General features: G+C 35.9%; 1 protein-coding gene across 5 annotated transcripts in view; it reads right to left on the reverse strand.

Moving 5' to 3' along the window:
• Positions 1-22,939, reverse strand: part of MTHFD2L (methylenetetrahydrofolate dehydrogenase (NADP+ dependent) 2 like) — a 178,317-nt gene that overhangs the window by 71,748 nt on the left and 83,630 nt on the right. For all 5 annotated transcript variants that reach the window (XM_017512923.2, XM_037732928.1, XM_017512922.2 and 2 more), the window contains one exon: positions 10,620-10,712. In XM_017512923.2, the coding sequence (XP_017368412.1) occupies positions 10,620-10,712 (93 nt within the window). The remainder of the gene's footprint in view (positions 1-10,619; positions 10,713-22,939) is intronic.

Raw genomic sequence — 22,939 nt, forward strand, 5'->3', positions numbered from 1 at the left:
CTCAAGGATCTAGAAATAGAAATACCATTAGACCCAGCAATCCTATTATTGGCTATACACCCAAAGGATTATAAATCATTCTATTATAAAGACACATGCACATGTATGTTTATTGTGGCAGTGTTCACAATAGTGAAGACCTGGAACCAACCCAAATGCCCATCAATGATAGACTGGATAAAGAAAATGTGGCATATATACACCATGGAATACTATGCAGCCATAAAAAAGCATGAGTTAATGTCCTTTGCAGGGACATGAATGAAGCTGGAAACCATCATCCTCAGCAAAGTGACACAGTAACAGAAAACCAAACACTACATGTTCTCACTCATAAGTGGGTGTTGAACAATGAGAACACATGGATACAGGGAGGGGAACATAACACACTGAGGCCTGTCGGGGGATGGGGGGGCTAGGGGAGGTAAACCAGGGGGTGGGGGGATAATGGAGGGATAGCATTAGGAGAAATACCTAATGTAGATGATGGGGTGATGGATGCAGCAAACCACCATGGCATGTATATACCTATGTAACAAACCTGTATGTTCTGCACATGTACCCCAGAACTTAAAGTATAATTAAAAATAAATAAAAATACTAAAAGAAGAAGAAGAAAGCTTCTAAAAGTTAAAAAAAAATGAGTGAATAAGTTAATAGATATTTCAAGCAAAATTTAGGTAACCTGGTTTGGAAATCAAACAAGCTATAAGGAATTAAGAAAACAATTTGTTTGTGTTTTAGAAAGCATTAAAATAATTAAATAATGGACATGCGAAATCTAGAGTTACTGAAACCAGGCTGTTGGTCACCAATAAAAGTACTGTGAAGATACATTAGGCTGTAAGCAATAAAGCTGTAACAGTCAGCTCAAGTTGGTAACCTGGACATGTCACATAACGGAAATTAACTGAGAATTGGATGGTCACAATAAATCCACTATGCGAAGACTGCAAATGCAAGCATAAACAAAAAATTCAGCCTGCTGGAAACATTTATTAAAGAAATTTACATTACATTAAAGAAGTTTACATTTAATCTTTTACATGTAAAAGATTAAACGTTTATGAAGTAAGTCTATCATTGTATTTTTAGGACATAATTTTGTCTCCACTATATGGTACATTTTGGTTTATAAATACCTTCTCTTATGTTATTCAAACAATGCTTTAAAGCTGATAAAGGTTGAGGTTACAAGGGAACAACAGGTATAAAACAAAGCTTCATAAAAATACCAGTTTTTCTTATACAATCAATTAAAGTAAATGCTGGAATAAGAATAGGCTATCTTCCATTGGCACTAGTTTCACAGAGGCAAGAAGGCAATGTTATAGCAACCCTATCAACTAACACACTTCAAATATGTCAGAATAGAACTCTTCAGTCCATGCACTATAAATAGACTTATCCTAGATGGTTTCATCCATGCCTTCATGTCCACTACTGTTGATACTAATGACTTCCAAAATTGTCACTCCAGAACAGAACAGCTCTCTCTTCCAAACCCCAACCCCACATATCTCAACCCTCTACTGGGCTTTTCTACCTGAATATAACACCCAATGTCATCAAGTGAACACATTAACATTGCATTAATTAACTCCTCCCACCCACTTATCTTTACTTTTCCTAAACCTTCCTTCTTTTCTATATGCCCTTCCTTGTTAACAGTATCACCATATACTTGGTCTCTAAAGCCAGTAAGCCTTTCTGGTCTACTTCCTGTTTTTCCTTCTCACTTTCACCTACTCCTGTATTAGGTAAGAACAACATCAATGCTACTTCCAGTTTCATATCTGCTGAAAGGCTATCCAAGTGCCCTTTCTAAAATTCAAATATGATGTTATTCCAGTGCTTCTCATTATTTAAAGGTTGCCCATGACCTATAGGATAAAATTAAAATTTCTTAATTTATTATGCTGTTTGGCCTTTCCTAAACGTTATGCTTCATTTTTCACAACTCACAGACAGGAACCTGTCATTTTGAAAGAGTAAATATTTTCTTTGCTATATGCATAACATTTTATAGCTCCAAGCTGCCAGAATAAAATATCTTTTATTTTGCCTAGTGAATTTCTGTTCATTCTGTGGGATGGAACCCAACTCGTTCATTTATTCTTCAGTGTCAGAGGAACACAGCTATTACTTCCTCTCCAATGATGCTCTTTCTCTGTCTGTTTTTCTTTCTCAATCTATCTGTTTCATACACACATACACACACACACACACACACACATACACACACACGTCTCCTTTTCTAGACAGATAGACATATTCATATGTATACATACATATATCTAATATTGCACTAGCAAGCTGTATTACACTAACTTGTTTGTACATCTTTCTCCTCTACTAGTCTCTGGACCTCACAAGAGCTGAGCCAAATTTATATATATTTGTTTTTCTACTGCCTGCTATATGACCTAATATATACAGTGGCAAAATTATTATTTGTTGGATGAATGAATGCGTCCAAGAAAATACATATAAACTTAAACATTACAGAGCTGTTCATAAGAGCAATAAACTGGAAATAACATACATATCTATCAGCAGAAAATGGATACTCGGTCAATTGAGTATTATAGAAAGAGTGCTACATCTATTAGCATGGGCAAATTTTCAAGTCATAACATTAATCAGAACAAAGCAAGTTATGGAAATATAAAACAGGTAGATTGAAAATATGCATAATACTTATATCTGACAAATCCAGGTAATGACAATGTGTTAACATTTTTATTAACATTCTTCTTATATACTTTTAAGCATATTTAAATATCTCCTAACGTAAACCTTTTAAAGACCTGGATATAAAAATATAACAAAGTGATAATATCAAAGGCTACAGACATAACTTGAAGGGAGGAACCTCGCTTCTTCCCAAGCCCATGATATACATGCATGGACCTAAGCAGAATTAAATAAAATACACATATGAGCCTTTATTATACATCATGCTTAAATATTCATTTGCTTTTGAGAATATAAGTAACCATTACTAAGAAAATAAACTTAAGACTGATATGATAAATATTATAGGTCACTTGTGCAAATAATCTAAGATGATTACCGCTGTTTGCCACTTTATTCATAACAGTAAAACTTGGATAACTATCTAAATTTTCAACAGTCAAGAACTGAATAAATAAATGATAGTATATCCACAGCACACAATATTATGGAGTCATTAGAAGACTGTTTTAGAAGAAAGCATTTTAGAAAGAAACGTGCACAGTGTAGAGCTGCTAAATACAAATAGTATGTACAAGGCAAAAGAATTGTTTAGCTATTTAGATATACATATAAATATAAAACAATACAAGGCCAAACATCAAATTGTTCACCATAGTTCACCTTGGTTGGGATTAAAGGTTCTTTCCCTCCCTCTCCATTGTCCATGTTTTCTAAGTTTTTGCAGTAAGGCTGTATTACTGACATTAAGAGAAATATCAGTAGTCAGCCTGCCCTCTCACGCATTGACAAAATTCACTGCGAACCAGAGAAGCTTTGCTTACTTAGTACCTTAGGCTCTGAGCATGGGTGGTGAGGGCCAGAATAGACTGAGGTGGGAAGATGAGGTAGAAACAGAGAGAGGCAGACTGGGAGGGTGGATAAAGGTCTGAGAGGGAAAAAAATCTCTTTCCCTAAGTGCCTCGTCCTTCCCTATCTCCCCTCTCAAAGTCAGTTTGTTCCAAAAGAAGGAGAGGAGGCAATGAGGAATTCATCCAGAAACAACAGAACAAACATATAGGAACAAGTGCTGATGTCATCCTGAGAAGTCACACATCTTAAGTATAAAAACAAAGTTTCTATAAACTTGTCCCCACATGTATAACTTCTTAATTAATTTATCCTTAAAATAACTCCTCTGATACCATATTAGTATCAAAAGCAACCAAGAAGTATATTCTTTTAGTTATGTCAAGTTGTAGCTTAATAATTAACTGATTTATCATTTCTAAATTGTTTATTCACATGCAATTCCTAACACAGAACGCATTAACACATAACACTTATTGAATATTTGCAATACACTGGGCACTGTGCTATGCTCTTTACATGGATTGGCTAGTTTGATAACACTGTACAAAAGGTTTTTTTGAGAAGTACTAAATATTCTTTATTTGATATTACACATAAGCCACACTAAAATGCCTTTCAATAAGTAAAAGGCTTCATTTTAGATATGGGGAAATCTACTTAGATCAGTATACTACCAAAAATATAAAGTAGACATTGCTGTGAAAGGTTATTTTTATTATTATCATTCAAATCACATGAATGAACAGATAGAGATTCAGAGATGAGGCTGAGCTCACAATTAGCAAGTCTCAGAGCCAGAATTTAAATCCTGGAATTCTTACTATAGAAAGGCCTGTGCATTTTCACCACTCTGTACCATGAAAATAATGATAACTTTTAGGAAGGAGGGAAGGAACTCCTAGCTGGAGTAGCAGAGGCTAGCAAAAGAGGACAAGCTGGACAATAACAAATGAATGAAATATGAAAAGGACAACAGTAGGAGTGAAGCCATAAAATGTGCTGGCCTCACTCAGGAAGCACTCAGGGCTGTATAAGTGAGCAAGTTCCACTCCGAGGTTGCATGAGCTGTGGGGATGGTGGAGCTATTTCCATGCCCCACCCCTTGGAATTTCTCAATGTCCTGGTTTCCTGAAAACTACGAACCCTGTTTCAAGGAGGAGGAAATAACACCAGGGGGAAAACCCAAATGGAGCTGTAGGATAATGTTTGAAGGAGTGTTTCTAAGACTTGATAATATGATGTGAGAAGTGGTGAAAGGAAATTAGTTGGTCACTTTGTACTTCATGACAAGTACAAATATTCTGAATTACTAAATTGCCCATGTATTCTGTTTCATATTATGGTATCTGACATTAAAAGTTTTGCAACAGAGATTCTAGAGTTATGACTGTGAAGGTTCATTCACGGCACTGGAAGGGATGGCTTAGTGGCCAAAAATGGCAGCTTTCACCACCGTGACACTCTACCCAGAGTTTGACATGCAAGTGGGATTGACTCGTCAGCTCATCTCCTGAATATAGCTAGTTCCAGAGTTGACTTAGAGGGGTGGAGGGTAATGTGGACAATGTTTGCAAAAAACTTGCCTATCCTGCTGAATAATGAAGGTTCCTAGAATTTTATGACTTAGGATAGCCTACAGTTTCCTTAAAGCATGAGATATGAGAGAGCCCAATGATCTCCTAACACCATCTTAGAATTGACACCCAATTCTGGCTAGCTTTCCCTTCTTTATTAGTAGCTTGTACAAAGCTGATTTAGCCTTTCCCTAAACTGCTCCTCCCCTTTCAGTCAGTAATAGTTTCCTTACTCTTTCTTCACCTTTCCCATAATTCCTTTTTCTTTTTTTGAGATGGATTCTTCCTCTGTTGCCCAGGCTGAAGTGCAGTGGTACAATCTTGGCTTATTGCAACCTCTGCCTTCTAGGTTCAAGCAATTCTCCTGCCTCAGCCTCCCAACCAACTGGGATTACAGGCTACCACTACCATATCTGGCTAATTTTTGTATTTTTGGTAGACATCGGATTTCACCATGTTGGCCAGGCTGGTCTCAAACTCCTGACTGCAGACGATCCACCTGCCTCAGCCTCCAAAGTGCTGGCATTACAGGTGTGAGCTACTGCATCTGGCCACCTTTCCCATCATTTCTTAATCTTAACGTTTATAACTAAATCAGCCCATTCATACACTTAATGACATGAACTACTCTTTCATGAATGAATACTTCACTTTTTATCACTTTATCAACTACTTTATGATGACAAACTGGGAACATTTGGTAGTTCCCAAAAATAATGCTACACTGTAAATCAACCAACAACTAGAATAATGATTCTATCTTTAAAAAAATATATTATTTCAAATATATCCGCTAAATATGTATCAATTTGAAAAAGTCATTTTCTAGTTATAATCTCAAAATCAACAGAGCTCACGTTTATTAGGCACTCACTGTGTGTTAGGTATCATTCTAAGCACTTGCCTAGCAAGCTTAAAAAAACAAACAAAAAAAACCCCAGGCCTTTTCATGCCATAGTCTAGTGAAGATAACAACTATAAACAGGTACTAAGTGCTGTAACCATGGAACATTAAAGCACCTTGAAAACTTGTTAATTCTCCCTGTGAACTCAAAGATGTGGCTTTAAGTAGGGACTTGAAATTTCTTACTTCTAATTGCATAGTGTGACAGGGTCTGATTCTGCAGATCTGAGCTTCTGAGTCTAAATCTCAATTTTGGGGGCAGCTTTTAAAAGGTAAGTATATATAGTTAAGCCTGTAGGATTAGAACTGTGAGAAACTGGAGGGATGACATTAATATTAACATAAGCTAATACTATTCATGTCTCAGGGTCTTCATACAAGGATTTTTTCTTTTACTTTTTTCAAGCTCTTGTCAAGATTTCATCATCACATTCTTCATTCTCATCTCTCAGACTTTATCACTATTTCTGATATATATCACATACTCCTCCTCCTTCTACTCTTTCTGAGTTCACCTAGATGAGGTTGTTTCCATATATGCTCACATTTTCATCCGGACGGTGATCCAGCACTCCCCGTTCTGTCTACCTCTGCCATTAGATCACTATCTCCTTTTTAAATACCCACTATTTACATTTGTTTGTTTCCCACACAATGTATGATATGGTCATTTTGGTAATACTTTATTCCTATTGCCTGGTTACATGGAATGTCTTTTTATATTCACTCATTTTTTTCTATAATTTATAAATATCTACATGTTTTATCATTAACTTCTCCAAGTGATTATTAATTAACTGAAAATATAGCAATCTTTAGTTATTTCTTATAAATTTTTAATTTTCTTCCTTAAATTTCCCATTTGCTAAATATTTATTTCTTCAAGAAGACTGTAGAACTATATACAAATCTGTCTTCCAGCATTCAAAATATTTTTGTATTTAGGAAGTGGCATTAAAGGTTAAATAAAAAAGCAAGGAACAGGACTTGTTCCCACTATCTTTGTTTAAATATCTTCTAACTAGGAGTAGGAGGATGGTGTATGGCCAACTTCGCTACATTTGAATTAGCTGTTCACCTGACTGGCGCCCTCTGGTGGTAAGAGAATACCCTCAGCGGGATAGTCGTGGGACAGCCTCAACACACACCACACCTAGAGGCTTGAGTGCCTGCTGGCTCCTGTCCTGTTTGTTTTATATAGGCTTGAGTCTTCCTTGTCCTTCTTTTCCTTTATTTTCCTTTTCTTTTTCCTTCCTGTCTTCTTTTTAAATATCTTTACTCAATGCTGATTTAGGCCTTTACAAAGGAAGCCAGAGGATAAACTCAAGGATGACAACAGTGTTGGCTGGCATTATGGTATAACGTTAAACTTAGTCAGAAGAGAGTATCAGTGTTTCTTGCAAGTGGATTGAGAGCACCCGTGTGCTATTTGTCATAATACCAAAACAAACCACAAGTAGGAAGGCATGCTGAGAGACTTTCCTCCATTATAATAAAATATTCATTCAATATTACATTTGACAAATGGTACCTAAGAGCAACTGTGAAATATTCTGTACAACTTTAAGTTGTTAACATTAGTTAAATAATATCTTTTAAAGATAATGTAAATTTCATTCTGCCTAAGTTTAAAAATGGACAAAGATGAGCATTCAGATGCCTCTTTACTTAACAAATGCTGAGTCTTGTGTGTGAACACAACAATAAAAAAACTTCTTCTATAAATAAAGTCAGTATAATATTTATCTGCCAAGAAGGTACCAGTGGCTGCAGCAGTACTTCACTTAATGTTGATCTGTGGTCTGAAAAAGTTTACTAACTCTCTAAACATCCCTGACTTCTGTCAATGAAGTTCAAAGTTTTCATTTGGTATCACCCAAATATAATTTCTCAGAAAAAAAGGAAATGTAAATGTGATACGGTTATCTTTGCCAGCTTACCGATTTTTTTTTCAGGGAAAAAAAAACATTGCTGCTTTTACTCTATGAGGAGCCAACTGCTATTCCTGGAGTCATGTATATAGTCTAGATTCCAGAAAAAGGCCTACAGAAGAATCAGATATGTTATTAAATTTGATTGAAACTGTGTATCCAAATATAAAACAAATTAGAGCAAAATCTAGATCCATGAAATGAAATTGCAATACCTTTTCTCTCTGTTTCTACTTTTGCACCTCTAGAATCAGTTCTTGAAACAACTTCAGATGTAAGGTCTGACATGTTTTTAAAGGTATGATCACTCCTTTGAAGCATAAGTCAGATCATTTGATCTCCTGCTGTCAGCCATTCTTGGCTTATATCAAAATCCTCACCATGGCCAACAACGTTCTATATGAGCTAACCTTGGCTACCTTCCCAACAACATTTCCTACTAGTATCCTCATAATTTATTATTAGTTAACTAAAATCAGAGTAATATAATGAACCCTCAAATTCCTGTGTTCTGGAACACATGAAGCATGCTCCTGCCTAAGAACTTTGGTATCTGCTGTTCCCTCTGCTTGGAATGCTCTTCCTCCAGGAATGGTTCTTGATTTGTGCCTTTACTTCATACAGATCTGTTTCTGTCAGTGTCTCCATGGGAAGCAGAATCCACCCCATACAGTAATGAAATAATTTTTACAGAGATATATTTAGGGTAAGAGAGAAAACAAAAGCTGTTACAGCTCTTAGAGATTAGAAACTGGAGGAAGCTTGTACCATTCCTAAGTCTGTAGGGGTAAGGGAGGAAACGATGTTACTGCAGCCCAATGAGAGCGTCAGCTGTCAGAGAAAGGATGCTAAACAAAAGCTATCCATGAAGGAGGAAGCAGAAAGAGAGTAAAAGTGGAAGAGAGTAGAGAAGAAATACCATCACTTGACCTTTCTCTTCTCCTTCAGATATCCTACTGGTGCCAAACCTTGATTGGAGCCAGTGGCGGAGGAACACAGGTGAGGCCATCCTTATTAGTCAGTCTCTCAGGGCCAGACCAGGGCAGGGAAGGGCAGAGATTGGGGCTGGTGGGCAAATGGAGAATGGCTGGGACAATGACTCTACTCAAAAGGTCACCTCCCAAGAAAGGTCTTCACCAATCAATCAATCTAAAACAGTATGCCCAAAACATCATTCCTTCAACCAATTTCATTATAGCACTTATCACTATCTGACATTATATTTTACTTTTTATTTGCTCTCTCTTCCACCAAGATGTAAGTTCTACAAGGGCTGGCATTTCATCATTTGTATCCATTGCTGTATTCCTAAAATTTAAAACAGATACTGCTGCATAAGGAAGGTCTAATATTTATTGAATGAATGCATGAATTTAGTACTGTCTTTGCTATTCAAAAGTACTCATGTTTAATAAAAATCAGAATATACAACAAACTCTCAATATCTGTAAGTGAATTACCCATACACAAGCCCCATACTCCAGCCTTTTCTATGTTCTAAAATATCTTTCCTGTCAACTTACTCTGTAGAAAAACACAAATAAATTTAAATAAATTTAATCTTATGAAATATATGTATAAACATATACATATTATGTTTCATAAAGCTTTCTTTTATATATTAAAATAGAGAATTAAAGAGTCTCATCATTGAGGGAAATACTAAAACCAACCTAGTACTTAGTACATAGATATTCTCTAAAGTGGTCCTAAATGGTAGGGAGTAAAGAAAGAATGAATTCTTTCCCCATAGAACATATGTTCAAAATAATTACAACTGTTTACATGCATTTTAGTTATGTTGTTTAATTTATGAAAATATTGTGATAATGTTGAAAGAAGGGATGAATTTTTGTCTTCCAAAATGGAGCAAAAGCCAATAAACAATGATAAATAATGCTCTATGAAATCCCACTTAGGTTTTTATCTATTTTGCTAATTACTGTAATAATAAGGAACTTACTCTCTCAAGAACTGGTGACTTTGAGGCAGCTTTTATTAATTATAAAAGTTTGGGCTTGCTTTTTGTTGTTGTTGCTAAAAAAAAAAAAAAAAAAAAAAAAAAAAAGCTGTTGTATCTCTTTAGGTCATTCTTTCTTCCAGACCAAACATCCTCAGTTCATCAGACCAAACTTCATATGTTATATTTTTTTGAAAGATTTTCATCCTAGATGCTCTCCTTTGGACATGGTCTTGTCCAACAACTTTTCTGCTAAAGCCTTGACTTCAGAACATAATTCTTCAGCCTGGCGTGTCTAGGGCAGCATAGTGACTATCTTTTCCCCTCATCTGAACATTCTGTATTCCTTAATACACAAGTTTTATTGTTCCCCATAGCTACAATGTTTAATTTACCCGCACCAAACCTTTTTCTGTAAATGCTGTTAAACCATGTTTGTCAAAGCAATTAGAAAACTGCACATGGTTCTTGTGCTTCATCTGTCATCCCAAAAGCTGTTTGGGTTTTCCATAATGAAGTAACTAATGCTAACATAGGTACAATGTACTGATAAAATGATTGCCAAGAGACAGAATCCAACCAACAGAAGTTAGTCATACATACACCTAACTCTCTCAAAAAGCTTTCAAACGTGTCAGCAATTAGGGCAGGAATTACTCTGCTGATGACATTCCAACAAATAACAGTCACTAAGGACTTACCTGCAGCAACTATGATAATATCTGCCAGTTGTGTATGAATCTTCAGTTGTTCTTTGGGGGTATATCTGTGAGCTATTGTCACAGTTGCATCACCTGGAATACAGAAGAATTTCTATTCATGATTACTGAACTTTTAAAAATTTTACAGATGCTCTAAATCTAGAAGAGTTTCACTTATTTCCTAAGAGTAGAAAAGCTACTTTGACATGACTAAATCACTTAATACCTTAGTATACAGGATAGTTGTCTTCATAATGGCAGGCAAACAAATATCGAAAGCAACAAGATAAGTGAACAAAAAAACTAACCAACTTGGAAAGTAGGTATTTAGAAAATAGCGAAATGTTTTTGTCATAGGTTATGGTACATCATAGGAAGCTTTTATATGAAAACCTTAAGGGACTGATGAATGAACAAGAGAGGCAAGAGATTCCAGTATTTGCAGTGTGAGCCATGAAAGGGTAGTGAGGGAAAGTTGGTGATAAAGTGCAGTCAAGAGGACTTTTGGTAAGAATATGGCTAAGACTGCATCTTGTCTTCTCCTGGAAGATGTGCAAATGCTACACAGTTAACAAAACTAACAAAAGTTACATGATCTCCATTCTCCATTTTTATAAACACTGGAAGATCTTTTTTCTACAGACTCCAAAAACATGTTAAGAGTAACCAAAAGCAGCAATTAGTAGATACTATACAGGGAGAAAGGCAGCAAAGAAATGCAGACAATGACAACATGGCCGGCAGCGGCAGATCCCTGAAATTGACTGCAAAATTACACTTCTATGAAAAGTTCATCCCACTGTGCAAACAATATAGCTTTCTTAACTGGGGCAGTGAGAACAGAAATAAAGGCAGAGAGCTTTCAGGGACCTGGTATAGTTCAGAGTGGGTGGTAACACACTCACATAGAGGGGCTATTTTAGAAGGAAGCAGTCTGACTTTGTGAAGGTAATAAAGGAGTCAGAAGGCTGCACAGGACCTCTCTACCCCCCAGCAGAAGTGTCCTGTAAATAGCAGATCTAAGAACATCCATCTCATTCAATGATGAGTAATAAAACTAGATGTGACACAGCAGTAATAAAAAGATATTATGCAAGAGCAAACCCAGGGGAATGTGGGAAGTGATGAAGCTGTTCTGATTCGAGTGGTGTTAAACTAGTTAATTTAATAGATGACTACATGCATTTGTCTAAATTAATGAAACTGCACACCAAAATGAATAAATTTTACCATATGCAAATTTTTAAAAATTCAATAAAAAGATATATTTAAAAAGTGTCAGAACCAAGACAAAAGGCAAAACAAAAGCAAAAAAAAAAAAATTAAGCACTTACCAATAAACTCAACAAAAAATGTCATAGAAAAGTTGAACATTATGACCAAATATTAAACCAAAATTCGTATTTATTTATTTGCTTTTAACTTTTATTTTAAGTTCAAGAGTACCTGAGCAGGTTTGTGATATAGGTAAGCTCATGTCATGAGGGTTTATTGTATAGATTATTTTATCACCTAGGTATGAAGCCTAGTACCCATTAACTAGTTTTTCTAGCTCCCTGCCTCCTCCTAACCTCCACCCACCAGTAAGCCTCAGTGTCTGTTGTTCCCCTCTCCCGGTCTATTTGCTCTCATCATTTAGCTCCCACTTATAAGTGAGAGCATGCAGTATTTGATTTCTGTTGCTGCGTTAATTTGCCGAAGATAATGGCCTCCAGCTCCATCCAGGTTCCTGTAAAGGATACAATCTCATTCTTTCACGGCTGCATGTATTCCATGGTGTATGCGTGTGTATGTGTATGTGTGCACACATGCATGTATGTAAGTGGTATGTGCGTATAAACACACATACACACATATTTTCCTTATCTAGTCTACCATTAATGGGCATTTAGGTTGATTCCATGTCTTAGTGACTGTGAATAGTGCTGCAATAAATGTGTGCATGTGTCTATGATGGAACAATTTATATTCCTTTCAGTGTATGCCCAGTAATAAGATTGCTGGGTCAAACAGTAGTTCTGTTTTTCGGTCTCTGAGGACATGTCATGCTGTTTTCCACAATGATTGAACTAATTTACACTCCCACTAACCGTATATAAACATTCTTTTTTCTCCATAACCTCACCAGCATCTGTTATTTTTTGACTTTTAATAATAGCCATTCTGACCGGTGTGAGATGGTGGTATCTCATTGTGTATCTACAAGAGATTCATGTAAACAAATTGGAGTAAAGGATTTTTATAGCCAGTGAAATCTGCCTCCAAGATGACAAGTTAAAAACAATTTTGAAAACACAAGAAATATTGTTCCCATAAGTCTATCCTAAGGAACATGCTCAAAGATAAAGTTTACTTAATCAAAGTATGTCTGAGGAAACTAGCAAAAGGACTGTAGAAAATTTTAACTATATATTATTATAGGACCAAGAGTTTAAAATAAAGTGTGAGGATTGGAGTGACAAACTGCTATGGTTTGAATATTTGTCCTCTCCCAAACTCATGTTGAAATGGAATTGCAATTGTAACAATATTAAGAGATGGAACCTTTAAGAGGTGACAGGACACTAAGGCTCTGCCCTCATGAATGGATTCATGCTGTTATTGCAGAAGTGGGTTCCTTATAAATGAACAAGTTCAGTCTACTTTTGTCTTGCTCTTTCCCTCTCTTGCCGTTCTGCCTTCCACCATGAGACGGTGCAGTAAGAAAGCCCTCACCAGATGCTGGCACCTTGATCTTGAACTTTCAACCTCCAGAGCTGTTCAGAAATAAATTTCTATTACTTATAAATTACCCAGTCTGTCATATTCTGCTATTGCAGAACAAAACAGACTAAAACACAGACAAATGTAAATAGTCCTTGCTTTTCCTATGCAGAAATAATGCAACTAACAAAATTAGAATGAGAAAAGCCACAGATGAGAAAGTTTGTTGATTGTCCAATATATAATTATAGGAATCAACAAACATTTAAATATTGACAAAACAGATCATAAAAGTATAGGAACATTTATTTTTCAAATAGTGTTTATTGGCAAACACCAGGTTGGAGACAAAAGAAATGGAATCAGGGGAGGAAATAAAAATATTTTATCATTTATTTATTTTACTAGATTATCAGTAGCTCTCCTGTAAATAAATAGAGAATTAAGAATATTATATAATGTTATAAATATTAAGATAACCAAAACCTTCTTAAATATCTTTTTTAAATGCACAAATGAGAAAAAAACTGTAAAAAATAAAAACAACAAAATAGAACATAAAATAATATGATAGTTTTACCGTATATATTTATCATATAAACAAATATAAATTTCCTTAAATTATTTATTTGAAAGAAAAATATTTTCAAATTGACTTACAAAGCAAAATCTAATTGTATGCTTTGGTAATTCTCTACTATATATACTATACACATAAAACAAAGTTATTCAGAATTAAAAAATGTTGAAAGCAAACATGTAGCAGGAAAATGTCAAAAAAGAATTTTTTTGTCAAACAAAAATTCAGCACTAAATAACACAAATACATTATAAAGTACACATTATAAAGTAAAAGAGTCATTCAAATAAAGACAGAACAATAATAAATACATAAGTAACAAAAATAAATAAAATTCCTATAAGCAGAAATTATAGGAGATATATATAGAAAGAAAATATAGTCTTTGTTTATTTTTGAATACCTTTCTCAGTTCATGACAGATCAAGAATACAGAAAATGTCAATAACTTAATTAATGATATATATATATGACTATAATATATCAAACTCAGAAAATAAATAATACATTTTCTTCTCATGTGCCCAAAGGACATTTTTTTAATGGTATAAACTTGGTTGCAGAGAAAATTTTAATTAATATCAAAAAGTAGATAATTAGACTATAATTTTATTTGATTATAACTCGGTACAATTATAATTATTGACAAAATTGGAGAAAAAAAGACCCTTCATAAAGAGATTCTTCTAATGGAAGATGTTAAAAATTCTATTTAAAACCATTCTTGGGTCAAATTAAACAAAACAATATTGCAAACTTTTTAGAAAGATTTATAATGAAAACAATTCATATTAGATCCTATAAAATAAACATAAAGCAATGCTTTAAAAATTTGCAGACAAATTATTATATCAATAAAACAGAAATAAGTAAATGAATCATTTAACTTCAGAAGTTAAAGAACAATAAACAGATGAAACTAGAAAAAGCTATAAAAGTTAAAATGTATTTGATAAATCTAAAAAACTAGACTACTATGAGACACATTGACAGAATTCAATAAATTAATCAAGTAAGAAACTGATATACAGAAGTAAATAGCTTACATATATAACATCTTATAAAATATACTGTAAGAACAGGCCTCACTATAGTACACAAGAGAAAATACTTAATATAAGCTTAATAAAAAATGTACAAAATCTAAGTAGTAAAAGAAAATCTCCAGAATAACACCAAAAGATATACATAAGACCAAGGAACTAGAAAGATAAACTATGTTCTTGGATAGAAATATTTAATAACATTAAGATTAGAATTCTATCTGTGTTCACTACAAATGTAATAAAAGTCCAATAAAAATGGACTTTTTTTGGAAGAATGTAATTTGATACTAAAGTTAATATAGAAAAATAAAAGATAATCAGGAAAACTTTGAAAAGGAAGAACAATGAGAGGCAACGACTCTTTTTCATTTTAGTTGGCACCACCTTCTGCTCAGTTCTTTACAATAAAAGTCTAAAAGTCCCCCTTGGTTTCTCTCTTTCTTTCACTTACTATAAACCATCAAGAATGTTGAGTATATATTTACAACCATCCTAAGGTACCAAAATTATAAAGCACCCATCTCTGTTTTAGTTCTGGTCTCCTACATTTGAAAAGGTTCTGTAATACCTTAACAACCCACTCAAGTGTTCTCTAATTCCAAATCAGAGTCTCCCCAATACCCACACAATCAAAACCAAAACAAAACTGAAATTTCCCATTTCCATCAGTACTGATTTCATTAAGAAATTGACAGAGACATGAAATCCAGTGATTTGTACACACATATAAGAAACAATTTATAAAGTTTCAGGCAAAAGAAAAGTGTATCAGGATAAATTTCCACCTGCATGGAAAACGCTTGTAGGTAACTTCACTCCCTTCACTCCTTTTTCAATGCTATAAGGTTAACCTGATATTCCTCAGTGAGTTTGGCTAGTGATATCCATAGAAACTATCAAAGTCATATTTGAACTTGATTTATCAGAGTTTATGACTATACCAATACCAGACCATGGAAAGGCATTCAGCCTGTTATTCGGTAGACCTGATAATAAAGAGAGGTGACCCAAAGAGCTGAAAGCAAATGTGTTCAAATAATGCCTCAGATTCTTCTGGCCTTTCGCTGGTGAGCACCTGAATGCCTGTTCCTGGTCCCGACACCTAGCTGTCCTGTTAACCCTATTCTTATTTAACTCATCTTCCTTGGCATTGTGAAAATCCTTGTCATTCCTATACTCAATTCTTAACCTCTATTAATTTTCTTCAATCCTCTGGCTTGTTGCAGCTATTTTTTTGTGTGTCTTCTCAGCTTTTTCCCAAGGAAAGCCAGTACTAGCAAGTCACAGCAGCTACTCAAGAATGATGCATATTTCTGACTTTCAGATGACTTTTTCCCACACGCAGTTGTATCCCCCTAGAGTGCATATGAGAACAGAGTGAGCTAGGGCCTGATTTTCTATCACACAGACCCAGATAAGCAGAGTCTACAAGTAACTATTTTGTGCCTAGTGCTTTATAATATGTTTCTAAGACATAGGAAAAATAAAATACAGTTGTCCTTCAGTATTTGTCAGTATCTGGCAGGGACTGGTTCCAGGGCCCCCTATCCCACTGGCTGATACCAAAATCCACAAATGATCTAGTTTCTAATACAAAATAATATATTATTTGCATATAACCTAAGTATTATAATACCTAATACAATGTAAATGCTATGTAAATTGTTTTATACTGTATTGTTTATATATTATTTTTATTATTTATATTATTTTTTCTAAATATCTTTAATCCACAGATAGTTGAATCCACAAATGCAGAACCCACAGATACAGAGGGCCTTCTGTACTTAGAATCTATCTTCTAGAATCTTAGCGTTTTCTTGGAAATCAATAATTAATAGATAGACAAGATGTGTTTTTTACTGTGTAAAAATCTAGATTCAACCAAGAATTATCAACTAGGGCCCACCTGAGCAGTATTCTAGGCTATCATTACCTCTGTAATTTATGCAAAATAACATACTGTAGCAAACAGTTGCTAGTAATTAGCACAGATTGCCAATTTGATGCAAATAATATTTTCTATTAAAAAAAATCAAACCTAGAACAAACAGCACAATGTGTTTCATTTGTTAGTATTATTTTTGTTTGTTTGTTTGTTTGTTTGTTTGAAATTACCTTAATGAGGAATTGACTATTCTTGGACATTTCTGGGCCATTCCCAACCTTGGTTTATTTAACAATCAACAAATGAGCCTATAAATCCTTTAAACCAGATTCTCTGGTTGTGTCTTGGCCACACCCTTGCAAAACTTGCATACACTTTTTCAGTGGCTCTCTAGCCTCACTCTGAGCAGAATGAAATAGTTATTTGCTCAGTAAGCTAAAGAACCAGACCCTATGGAATGATTTTGTAAGACTGGCAATGAGTAACACTGTCCATGTGCCAGCTTTCAACTCTGGATTCTGTGTCTTTTACTCCTAGAGTAAGATATTTTCCTCGCATCTCTATAACCATTATTGAAAACATGATTCTTCTGTTTTACTTATAGAAAGATTTCACAAGCATTCTAACTATTGTCTCTGAAAAACAGTTCATTTTATGGAAGAATAAAGAACTACATAACATGACTAAAAAAACCAAAAAAATTTAAAGAACACCAGAATCATGCTAGGCAATGAGAATTCACAATTCCCTATTCTTATATGGAAAGCAGATACACAAACATGAATCATAATACAGTATGCTATGTTTCATGTTAGAAGGAGGCAGAAATTACAGTGTTTCCAAGAGCATGATTATTTACTCCACCTGAGAAAGCCATGGGAGAGTTGAACGTCTCAGAGAAGACAGATTGTTAATGTGAGAACGAATTCTTTTCCTTCTGCTTTAATTCCCTTTTAAGTGTGCTTTTCATATCCTTTCCCACTGGTAAAACACTTTTTAGAAAAATATGAGGAGAGGATTTTACTTAGCCTTGACTGTAAGAAATTTCTTCATTATAAGAGCTAAAGTCTACCTTTTCCTGGCTTTTACCATAATTCTAGATCTGTCTTCAACAAAAACACAAAATAAGTCTCAACTTCCTTTCTCATCAGGCAAATCTTCAAACACCTGTCTGATCCTGAATCAGCAGGTGAAACAAAATTGCCAACCAATCTGAGCCAGAACCTCACATGTAGAGTTTTGCTTTGTCACTTTCGCTGGATAAGGAAAATCTGAGTCATTCCCAATATAGTAATTCATGTCACGGTCTGGTTTAAAGGAGAAATTACTGAGAGAAAAATCACAGGAAGGAAAACTCAGTAATCATGCACAGAACAGCAATGGAAAAAACAAAAAAGCCTGAATTCTGTTTTAGGTAAATAAAACCAAAAGATTCTATATTTGAATATTTATTTCTTTTTCTCTGCAAGCTACTATTGCATCTTTAATCAATGAATAAATAAACTATAAAAACAAATTAAAAATCACTTTTCTATAGAGAAACTCTATAGACACTAAATTCAATTTTGGTAAGGTGGTCAGGGGCAACCCAAGGTGACATTTAGACAAAAACCTAAAGGAAGTGAGGAAAGTGAGGAAATACATTATGTAAATAACTTGGGGGAAAAAAGCATTCCAGGCAGAAAGGACAAAAGGTGCAAAGACAGAGTCATGAACACATAAGACATATTCCAGGAAAGCAGATGTGGGTAGGACAGGGGGCAGTGATGAAGCATGAGAATGGTAGGAAGTGAGTTAGGAGATATAGCCCAGGGTCAGATCAAATAAGGTCATGCATGTCATGGTAGGGAACCTGGATGTTATTCTGGTGTTATGTTGTCATGGGCTGTCATGTTACAGGAAGATATGGGTGATCAAGACCTACCATGTAAAAAACAGACTGTAAATGAAAGATGAGACAAGGGTGAATGCAGGGACACTAGTTCATAAACATTTCAGTGTTCCAAGTGAGAAACAGAAGTTGTCTGAACTGGGATCTTATAAGTCCAGGTGATGATATCACAAGTATATTTTACATAGATTGCTAATGTTAGACAGAGGATATAAGAGAAAGAGAAGACAAGGATTGACTGAGCAACCAGGAAAACTGAGAGTACCACTGATTAAGGTGGGGAAAACTAAGGGGAGTAAAATTAGGAGTGAAGGTTTGCATATAAGTTTGAAATGGGTATTGGCCATGCAAGTGGAGTTGTCAAGTGCACAGTGTTTATATGGGTCTAAAGTATATAGGAGATGGAAATGATATTTAAAGCTACAGGGTTGCAAAGGCCACCTATGAAATGGCTATGAATTAAAAAGTTAAGTCCTGTGGTCATTCCAATGCTTCCTTGAGTAATCATTCTCAACACTGACCACACTAGATTTTTCTATGGAACTTCCTAAAAAGTACCTGCTGTTAGTCAGGTTCTGTGCCTAATGATGCTGATTTAATTTTTTTTCTGTGTTGGGCTTAGGCTGCTCTATTTTTAAAGCCTCCTTGTGATTCTAATGGGAAAAAGTACTTGCTGATACTCAGGTTCTACTCCTAATAATTCTGATTTAATTTTTTTCTGTTGTGTTGGGCTTAGGCAGCTCTATTTTTAAAGCCTCCTTAAGATCCTAATGGGCAGCTAGGGTTGAGAACCACTGGTTTAGAAGTTGGGAGGAAAGGAATGACCTAGAAACAGAGAATGAGAAGAAATTTTTAGTGAGATAAGGGTAATGTTGCTAATGGTAGCTTTAATCTATGCTTAATAATAAAAGAAATATAAAGGGCCCTATAAAATGTGGCCCTTTTGTTAACAAGCATTTTATGAATACTATTCAATTTACTTTATAGTTTCCTGTTTATAAAAACCCTCAGGAGAAATACTTTTTAGTTTTAATATTAGGAAACTGTTTTATTTGTATTGAGCACATGTTTATTTTTAATTTTAAAGACAATTAATTGGATAACTGTAATTTTTTTTCCTGCTAACCAGCTCTGACAATAAAATTAGTGACCCAATCATAGCACACCTAGCTGAAACTCAATTAAATAAATTCACCAAATGTACATCCAGCGCCGTTATATAAAATGCAATGTGCTTGACAGTGGGAATATATCCACAAAGACCTAATGATACGCCTACCTTTAGTAGAAGTCTTTGGCTCTATTTTTAGTTCCAGCCCTCCCCTTCCCTTTTTCTTCACCATTCTTATTTGCATTGTGTTTTATATATTGCTATGTGTTCATGAGATCGAACTTTTTAGTTTTTAAGTAAAGAATAGTAAAAGGGAGGTGGCTGTCAAGATGGCCAAATAGGAACAGTTCCATCTGCAGCTCCTAGCAAGATCAACAGAGAAGGTGGGCGATTTCTGCATTTCTAGCTGAGGTACCTGGCTCATCTCATTGGGATGGGTTAGACAGTGGGTGCAGCCCACAGAAGGCAAGCCAAAGCAGGGTGAGGTGTTGCCTTACCTGGGAAGCTCAAGGGGTTGGGAAATTCCCTTCCTTAGCCAAGGGAAGCCTTGAGGGACTGTGCTGTGAGGAACAGTACATTACAGCCCAGATATTACACGTTCCCTATGGTCTTTGCAACCCATAGACCAGGAGATTCCCTTGGATACCTACACAACCAGGGCCCTAGGTTTCAAGCACAAAACTGGGTGGCCATTTGAGCAGACACTGAAGTAGCTGCAGAAGTCTTTTTTTTCATACCTTAGTGGCTCCTGGAATACCAGTGAGACAGACCATTCACTCCCCTGGAAAAGGGGCTGAAGTCAGGGAGCTAAGTGGTCTAGCTCAGCAATCCCACCACAAGGGAGCCCAGCAAACTACCATCTGCCAGCTGGAAATTCTCACTGCCAGCACAGCAGTCCGAAGTCAACCTGGGATGCTCAAGCTTGGTCGGGGGAGGGGAATCCACCATTACTGAGTCTTGAGGAGGCAGGTTTCCCATCATAATATAAACAAAGTCGCCAGGAAGTTCAAACTGGGCAGAACCCACCACAGCTCAGCAAAGCCTCTGTAGCCAGACTGCCTTTCTAGGTTCCTTCTCTCTGGGCAGGGCATCTCTGAATTACAGGTAGCAGCCCCAGTCAGATGGGAGTTTATAGAGAAAACTCGCATCTCCCTGGGAAAGAACACCTGGGGGAAGAAGCAGCTGTGGATGCTGCTTCAGCAGACTTAAATGGTCCTACCTGCTGGCTCTGAAAAGAGCAGCAGATCTCCCAGCACAGCACATGAGCTCTGATAATGGACAGACTGCCTCATCAAGTGGAACCCTGAACCCTGTGCCTCCTAATGTGGAGACACCTCTCCGCAGGGGTCAACAGACACTTCATACAGGAGAGATCTGGCTGGCATCTGGTGGGTGCCCATCTGGGATAAAGCTTCCAGAGGAAGGAATAGGCAGGAATCTCTGCTGTTTTGCAGCCTCTGCTGGTGACACCCAGGCAAACAGTGTCTGGAGTGGTCCTCCAGCAAACTCCAGCAGACCTGCAGCAGATGGGTCTGACTGTTAGAAGGAAAACTAACAAACAAAAAGGAATAGCGTCAATAACAACAAAAAGAACATCCACAAAGAAACCCCATCCGAAGGTCACCAACATCAAAGACCAAAGATAGATAAATCCACAAGGATGAGGAAAAACCAGCACAGAAAGGCTGAACATTCCAAAGACCAGAACACCTCTTCTCCAAACGATCACAGCTCTTCACCAGCAAGGGAACAAAACTAGACAAAGAATGAGTTTCATGTTGACAGAAGCAGGCCTAAGAAGGTGGGTAATAACAAACTCCTCTGAGCTAACCCAAGGAAAGGAAGCTAAGAACCTTGAAAAAAAGTTAGATGAAATGCTAACTAGAATAACCAGTTCAGAGAAGAACATAAATGACCTGAGGGAGCTGAAAAATACAACACAAGAACTTTGTGAAGCATAAACAAGAATCAATAGTCAATCAATCAGGAAGAAGAATGGATATCAGAGATTGAATATCAATTTAATGAAATAAAGCATGAAGACAAAATTAGAGAACAAAGAATAAAAAGGAATAAACAAAGCCTCTAAAAAATATGGAACTATGTGAAAATACCAAACCTATGCTTGAGTGGTGTACCTGAAAGTGACAGGGAGAATGGAACCAAGTTGGAAAACACTCTTCAGGATATTATCTAGGAGAACTTCCCCAAGCTAGCAAGATAGCCCAACATTCAAATTCAGGAAATATAGAGGATACTACAATGATACTCCTTGAGAAGAGGTACCCCAAGACACATAATCGTCAGATTTACCAACTTACAAATGAAGGAAAACATGTTAAGGGCAGCCAGAGTGAAAGGTCGGGTTACCCACAAAGGGAAGCCCATCAGACAGACAGCGGATCTCTCTGCAGAAACCCTACACACCTTAAGAGAGTGGGGACCAATATTCAAGAAAAAAAATTTCAACCCAGAATTTCATATCCAGCCAGACTAAGCTTCATAAGTGAAGATAAATAAAATCCTTTACAGACAAGCAAATGCTGAGAGATTTTGTCATCACTAGGCCTACCTTACAGGAGCTTCTAAAGGAAGCACTAAATATGAAAAGGAAAAACCAGTACCAGCCACTGCAAAAACATGCCAAATTGTAAAGACCATAGACCCTATGAAGAAACTGCATCAACTAATGGGCAAAATAACCAGCTAGCATTGTAATGACAGGATAAATTAACACATAAAAATATTAACCTTAAATGTAAATAAGCTAAATTTACCAAGTAAAAGACACAGATTGGCAAATTGGATAAAGAGTCAAGACCCATTGGTGTGCTGTATTCAGGAGACTCATCTCACAGGCAAAGACACACATAGGCTCAAAATAAAAGGATAGAGGAATATCTACCAAGCAAATGAAAAGCAGAAAAAGAGAAGGGGTTGCAATCCTAGTCTCTGATAGAATAGACTTTAAACCAACAAAGACTGAAAAAAAGACTGGGCATGGTGGCTCACGCCTGTAATCCCAGCACTTTGGGAGGCTGAGGCAGGAGGATCACGAGGTCAAGAGATCCATACAATCCTGGCCAACATGGTGAAACCCT

This window comes from Cebus imitator, unplaced genomic scaffold (assembly GCF_001604975.1).
Source record: "Cebus imitator isolate Cc_AM_T3 unplaced genomic scaffold, Cebus_imitator-1.0 Scaffold480, whole genome shotgun sequence".
In the NCBI taxonomy this organism is placed as follows: domain Eukaryota; kingdom Metazoa; phylum Chordata; class Mammalia; order Primates; family Cebidae; genus Cebus; species Cebus imitator.